Source organism: Cherax quadricarinatus, chromosome 21 (assembly GCF_038502225.1).
Source record: "Cherax quadricarinatus isolate ZL_2023a chromosome 21, ASM3850222v1, whole genome shotgun sequence".
NCBI lineage: Eukaryota > Metazoa > Arthropoda > Malacostraca > Decapoda > Parastacidae > Cherax > Cherax quadricarinatus.
The window spans coordinates 12987661-12995186 of NC_091312.1; the positions used below are offsets into that span (position 1 = coordinate 12987661).

Here is a 7526-nt window from a genome sequence, read left to right on the forward strand (position 1 = left end):
TCAGTGTCTCAATCTTCATTCTTTACCATAAAAGTTAATTGGAATTAGCTCTCTGATGAAAGAGTGGACATTAAATCAAGCAGGAAACCACAAGCAATGGGAGGACGAACGTAGTGCATCTCAAGAACATTTTCACCATTCACAACTTGGGCAGCAAAAAATAACCATTGCAGCAACTTCTAGGAACTGCTCATTACCTCTGTGTTCTGCAAGCTAAATAGCTTTTAAGAGGCTAATATAAACATAACCCAAATAGAACTCAGCTTCTTGTTAAGGTAATGAAATTCCATTGGTATTACTGTCACAAGTCTGAGTTCCTAGCCCACTAAAAGAAGCGGCTGAAAGATGGCGTAAGCTGACACATAGTAAGATATACGCAGTTAGCAGGAGAACCATTATTACGACGTTTTGTCCAAGACAGGGCTTCATCAGGCATCATATTTTAACAAAATCCAGTAACAAAGGTTTCCCTGCGAGTATACTCTCGTTCGTACTAAAATTACTGTTGTTGTTCAAATGCTTCGTCTCTGCAAAACCAAGACACAAGCTGCAAAACAAGCTTTACTGGGACAACATTTCAGTCTGCTACACAGATGACTTTATAAACCTCTACCCATTGTACCAGTAAATCCTTTTTCTTAATCTCCTTACTTGTCATCAGTAATCCTTTTCTTGCATCTCTGAAGGAAGTCGAGCGAGCTCCTCTATAAGTCTATCATTTCTTCTCTTTCTTGAATAAGGATTTCGCTTGTCAGTTTCTTCTTCAGCTGAAACGAATAAAATAAGAGCAGATGTTACTTTGGGCATGTGCGACTGAGAAAATGAAACCTCTGGCTCAACAGTGAAACCAGTTTCACTTTGCTTCGAACATTTAAAAAACACACAGGCATATATATATATATATATATATATATATATATATATATATATATATATATATATATATATATATATATATATATATATATATATATATATGTATATATTTCTACTAAAACCATATAGCTGGATTTAGCATTTAAAATGCTCTTGGCAAAATATTTAGCTTGTAAAAAGCTTAGCGGAGCACATAGTCTTACTTCTGCAGAATCAATTGGAGTAAACAAAGTAGGAGACAGATTACAAGACAACTGTCAGTAGAAAACAATTTAAGGTGCCTTGTCTTCTACTCTACTGTAGAAGACAGCAAACTCACAGAGTGAAATAGAATCAGACTAGGAAAAGGCAGAAGACAAGCGAAATCCATGTTTGGCATCAACTCACAGAAAAAGCGTAGGAGCGGACCACGACGAGGGAGAACACAGAGAGGGCGAGGATTAAAGCGGCAACTACGATGAGCAGGCCGGTGATAACCTCCTTGAAGATCGCGTACGCGATAAAGAAAATGACCTGCATCAGCAGCTGCAGAGACGTCCACCACCACCACGCCATAACCTTCTTCACGCTCTCCTGGTGCAGGAACACAAACACTCAGACATTATCTTCCGGATTATTATTATTAATATTTTTATTATTACATTATTATTATTATTATTATTATTATTATTATTATTATTATTATTATTATTATTATTATTATTAACTATCCTGATTATTATTATTATTAGTTATCAATATTGTCATTATTGTTATTATTATTATTATTATTATTATTATTATTATTATTATTATTATTATTATTATTATTCATAACAGTACTAGCACTAATACTTATAAACGTCTGAGTCATTCAGCGTAAGAAGTGGTAGAGGCTCGATCCTTAGTTCGTTAATTACAAGACCGAGACTACGGAATCGTTGCTCAGATCGTCGAAGAGTATTTTGTTAAGGATCATAGATGCTCTCTTGATGAGCAGAAAAAAAAACATAACCCGGGTATCTCATGTATGGAATTTTTACTCAGCTATTAAAACACTTGTCCAACTATCAATGAGCCATACAAGAGATATGCGTAGATGTCGGCATTAAGGCTTAGCTATAGAACTTGATAGAAATCATCGGCTGTAAGATTCTCTCCCCTTGATTGTTGTGTGCCTCCCTGGGAAAGCCACTTATATTTATCATTTTATGTAACCTTTTGTCCACCAGTGGCGGCACCGAAGTGATGCATGGGTTGAAGTCTCCTATAATAATAATAATAATAATAATAATAATAATAATAATAATAATAATAATAATATAACAAATTTTAATAACAAGACAAGTCCCCTAGCCCTCTTCTAACTAGACTGCCACCTCTATTCCTCTCCTGTACAGAAATTCTGAAGCCGTCACTGTTGTCTACTCTTAGTAAATAAAGGAGGTGTTGAGTACCCACCTTGTGAACGCCATTGAGGAGCACCGCTGAGAATATGAAGTCGACTATTCCCACCAGCATCTCCATCACCAGGAACGCCACTATCCACGGGTCCTTGCTGTCCCCTTCCTTAATGTACACACCTACAGAAGGATATCGCAAGTGTGTTTTGAAGAACTGGAGTGTATACACATAAAATTTTGCTTATGAATCAGTGCTCCAGCTCAGTCATTAGAGCAATTTCTTCTGCATCTCAGGCTCTGTGTCACCTGCAACTTGGGCAGGTGACACAGTGCCTGAGAGACATGTTTATAGATGCTTCAAAGACTTAACACTAGGTACTTGACTAAGACTTTTAAGTCTAGTTATTTAATGCAGCTCCAAGGAGAGAGACCTAAGTAGTTCACTCTATTCGTGTGTCTTAATTTATCTGCAATTTTTTCTGCATTCAGGATTGCAAGGAACTTATGCATATATGATAATGCATACTCATTAAATTTAGAAGCATATGCTGTTGGATATGTTCATTTATGCTATCTCCTAAACATATAAGCAAACGTTTAGCATATTTTACGTGTGGCAAGCCATGAAAGATTTTCTATGTATTATTTCTGCCGTGGAAAAAGTGTCTTTCACATTGTGTTGTAATTCATGAAACGCTGGACCCGCGTGGGTTATTTAATACAAGGAGTGGTAGACGCTCGATCCTCCGGCCTTGTGGGTCGTTCAGCGCCAAAAATGATAGAGGCTCGAAACTTAGTTTTTATGGGTCAATAATCACTCGGTATAAGGAGTTTGGGAGGCTCGATCCTTCGGCATTTGTTCAAGGATAAATGATTATCAACGAATCACCTCGTATTTTTCAGGTACGAAGTGTACAGATATTTTCAATATACTTTTAGGTTATTATTTAGATGGTATTGGCTCAGCCACTGTCTTGTGACACTTAACTTGGAACACAGTCATGTGTAGAGCATTCATTACATGACAAAATTACTTTTTACCCATTTTTATTACACATATAAACATTAAGTGTAGAGAGATACACATGGAAGAAAAAATCAGCACTTTATATCGGTACTTGAGCAAACACATGTGCAAGCATCTTTGTACATGTGTCCTTTTTTGAATAATTTGCTGGTATTATCAAGGTTTATACAGAAAGCCACTATGTACAAAAATAAAAGAATACAGAAAAGGGGAATACTTCTACTCTGTACAAATAACAGACACGTTACTTATACTCACTCTGAGCAGAACAATATTTCCTTTGCACAGAAAATTGAGACGATACTTCCATTCACTTGTATTTAGAAAAAAATTCCTGTGCTCACTATGTGCACAAAACGAAATGGTATACTATACGGAAAGCGAGATGATACGTATACTCACTTCTTTCCTTTTGCACAGTAAAGGAGACCACCACTATACGAATATAAAATACAAAATCCCAACGAGTAATAAATAATGGTTCAACTGAAGCCTTATTGACCTGAAGTTCCAACGAGGTTTGCAACTCCTCCCAGCAGGTGCAGCGAATCAAACACCTGTAGACAGGAACAACTGTTTACAACCCCAAACACCTGAAGACCTGAACATCTGTATACAATCTCATAAACACTTTTTTAAACTTAATTTTTGGAAAAAAAAAATGATACATTAATGCCCCTCAAGAGCTTATAATTAAATTATCTATTAATCCGGTATTCCAATATTTTTTTATCGTTCTTGAAAATAATAATAATTAAAATAATAATAATAATAATAATAATAATAATAATAATAATAATAATAATAATAATAATAATAAATTTATTATTATTATTATTATTATTATTATTATTATTATTATTATTATTATTATTATTATTACTTTTAATATTTTTAAGATTTAACAAGTAAATTCATCAAAATGCATACAAGGAATACACAGGACATACTGTACACACGGAAAGGTGTGAATCTCTCAGTGTATATACACCGAGAGTCGTCTTTAAACCTTACTGGTAGAGCCACGGGTTTGGTTCCTGCCCACTTTAACGAGAATTTAGTTACAGTCTTTGATTACTTCCTTTCCTTGAAGGTGCAAGATCTAGATCTCGACATGAGTTGTCGGTGAGGTAAGAAAGCAATAAAAATATTGTTGTTGAAGTTGCTGTTGGTAGCATCTGCAGAATCACCTGAATATAAGAGCCTGTTGTTGTTCCTCCTGTAAACATCATGGGTTTGCAAGAGTACGATTCCCACTCAGTTTTATGTGAATATATGTATGCTTTTACTGAAAGTTAACTTTAATTTCTCTTTTATGAAATAATAATAATAATAATTATAATAATAATGAAGAGTAATAATAATAATAAAAAAAAGAATCATTATAGTATCTCTTTGGTCGATCATTATCAAGTCTTCTGAACAGATAACATTTACAGCAAGAGAGAGAATCCTTTATTACCTCGCGACAGGAAAAAAAAAATCCCTTCTTCATACATTGGTGAGAAACATACATATTTTAATGTGAAGAACCGGCAACCTAGCAGAAGGCTTCAATTCAATTATCGAAATCTCCACTAAAAGCATTATATCATATGACTGAAACCTGCAGCAGGATTAATTTTGTTTTCCATCTATCCCAACAAACACCACCTGTGCTGACCATATCCAGCACACCAATGATCAGCGCCCCGGTCCTCAGTGACAGCCCACAGCAACCATCTATCACGAACATGCTGTGAAAAAAAATCATATCAGTGGGACGTTTAGATAAACTAGGTGGACAAGTGATTTTCTAAGTGTTAATTATTATTATAGTCATATAACTGTTTTAGAAAATACTAGTGTTAAAAATTACGATAGTATGTAAGTAATAGTAGTAATAGTTATAGTAGTAGCAGCAGTGGTGGTGGTTGTGAAAGTAGTGCCTGTGATGTTATTGTTGGTAGTGGTAGGAAGTTTGAAAGTACGTACAACAATAATTACTAGTTAGAAATAAATAATAACAAAATAATAATAATGACAATAATAATAATAATAATAATAATAATAATAATAATAATAATAATAATAATAATAATAACAATAATAATAATAATAATAATAATAATAATAATAATAATAATAATAATAATAACATTAATAATGTTATTAGAATGAGGGATATTGTTGAAGCCATAATTATTCTTGGTAACAAGTACCTCAGTACTTTGTGTGAGATATCGGCTTGTCATTGTGATATTTTCATTGTCATTTGTATACTAGGATTCTCCTCTGACATTAATCCACTAGCGTCTATGCTTCACGAATAATGCATTGATTTTAATTAAGGATGGTAGTCAGGTTCATCGAGTTATGATCTTGGATGTCAGAAGTTACTGTGTGGTCCATTGAAAACCTTACGTCTAACTTGGTACACTCAGAACTGTAATTATTTTTTAATGTCTCCTGGAACATCACTATAGCAAATGGAGGTTGTTTGGTATGCCCAAACTACTCGATTAAGAACAGGTAGATGTTGCTCAGTGTTATTAGAATTTGACTTTTAGAAAATGTTTCGGTTCTGGGACCTTGATCGTTTCTGTCTGCAAATTAGAATTTGTAAACACACAAGAATTTAAAAAAAGGGGGGGAGGGGGTTTCTTCCATTGATACAACTACCCTTTTTTAGTAATTAGGATGAATTCAAAAAAAATATTTATTAAATTATCATCACATTACTTAAAGGCTGCAGATAAAGCACCTATTAGGATTCCAGTTATGAGAAGTAGATCAATTTTGTCTCATACAGATAATTGAAGCCTCCGTTACCTCCTTTTACTTACCTGTTCATTCTCGCTAACCCATTCATCTTTTGATGCTTCGGCGCTGCAAACTTCACCTGCAACGTGGCACCTTTTTCAGTTTTTCTTCGCTCTCCACTGTTCTCTTGCCAGTTATCTTATTTCCTTCACTCGGTGTTATGGGTCAACACTGAAGACAACACTCGCATCATACTTGGTATCTCAAATAATGACGAAGCAGACCTCCGGGGAGTCTTATCAGGTTCATACTGTTATCTTATCTTGTCATACACCACAAAGTTGTGTGGAAACTATTACGAATATTCCAAATGTAAAAAATGACTATTGTAAGATATTTCCTGCTGTACTTAACGGATACGTATATTTTGGATATGAAGACGAAGAGACAAATTACTGAACAAACATTCACTTGGATAACATTCTCTCTCTCTCTCTCTCTCTCTCTCTCTCTCTCTCTCTCTCTCTCTCTCTCTCTCTCTCTCTATCTCTTTTTTTTTTTTTTTTTTTTTTTTTTTTTTTTTTACACAGGGTTTGACAAGGTTAAGGAGTTAAGGATTCCTAACTTTATTGCCAAGCTAAGAGCTGTTACCTACATCAGCTCATCTGAAAGCATTTTTATTGTTATGAGACATACAAGTAGGGAACAGGATGAAGTTGGAGCCATCTGTGGGCCAGCATTTTCATTTGCTCAACTTACGTTATCTCGTTAACATCATTATGCTGTACGAATGTGTTCCATACTCGAGTCATCCTGGGTATATATGATCTCAGATGGAGTGATGTTCTGGAGAAGGGTACAGCCAGAGTGAAGTTGCTACTTTCTGCCCGTCTTGTGGCATAAAAGCTTGTTTCACGCTGTCCTCGAAGTGGATCTCTCTCTCTCTCTCTCTCTCTCTCTCTCTCTCTCTCTCTCTCTCTCTCTCTCTCTCTCTCTCTCTCTCTCTCTCTCTCTCTCTCTCTCTCTCTCTCTCTCTCTCTCATTCTGCGTAGATTTTTATCAAGTCACCTGAAAAACAGGTGTAAGTAGTAGAAGAGTTGAAGTTTCTCAAGGACGTTGTTCACCTGACCAGGAATCATTTCATCCAGTTCGATGTTAAAGTTGCAAATGCGTCATAAATTATTACATTCTATGAACTCATGTTCACGAGTTCTCAAGAGCAAGATAAGAGTGTGAAAACTCCTATGTATTTTTCCTCAAGAAAAATACAGAATGTTTAAAGGAATGAAATTTGAATATTTCCCTTTGATTAAAGTCTTTACTGTTACTCTGTTGCTCTATACACGTCACATGGCTAAAGCTCTGGCTTCACACGGCGGAGGGTCTGGGTTCGATTCCCAGCGAGGGTAGAAACATTAGGTGTGTTTCTTCACACTGGTTTTCTATGTTCACCCATCAGTAAAATGGGTACCTGAGAGTTAGCTAACTGGTGTGGGTTG

General features: G+C 35.3%; 1 protein-coding gene across 1 annotated transcript; it reads right to left on the reverse strand.

Moving 5' to 3' along the window:
* Positions 1–560: 560 nt before the first annotated feature.
* LOC128689130 (uncharacterized) lies at positions 561–6284 on the reverse strand. Its single transcript, XM_053777255.2, has 6 exons — positions 6111–6284; positions 4949–5021; positions 3788–3842; positions 2317–2438; positions 1264–1449; positions 561–767 (listed from the first exon to the last, which is right to left on the reverse strand). The coding sequence occupies exons 1-6, from the start codon at positions 6134–6136 to the stop codon at positions 705–707; spliced, it is 525 nt and encodes a 174-aa protein (XP_053633230.1). The 5' UTR covers positions 6137–6284; the 3' UTR covers positions 561–704.
* Positions 6285–7526: the final 1242 nt, after the last annotated feature.

What these genes read in the sequence shown, in the direction of transcription:
- LOC128689130 (XM_053777255.2), bottom strand. Translation starts at nt 6,136, where the DNA reads ATGAATGGGTTAGCGAGAATGAACAG. An exon ending in GGGTTAGCGAGAATGAACAG is followed by an intron (nt 5,022 to 6,110) that starts GTAAGTAAAAGG and finishes TTTTTTTCACAG; the next exon opens with CATGTTCGTGATAGATGGTT. An exon ending in AAACCTCGTTGGAACTTCAG is followed by an intron (nt 2,439 to 3,787) that starts GTCAATAAGGCT and finishes ATCCTTCTGTAG; the next exon opens with GTGTGTACATTAAGGAAGGG.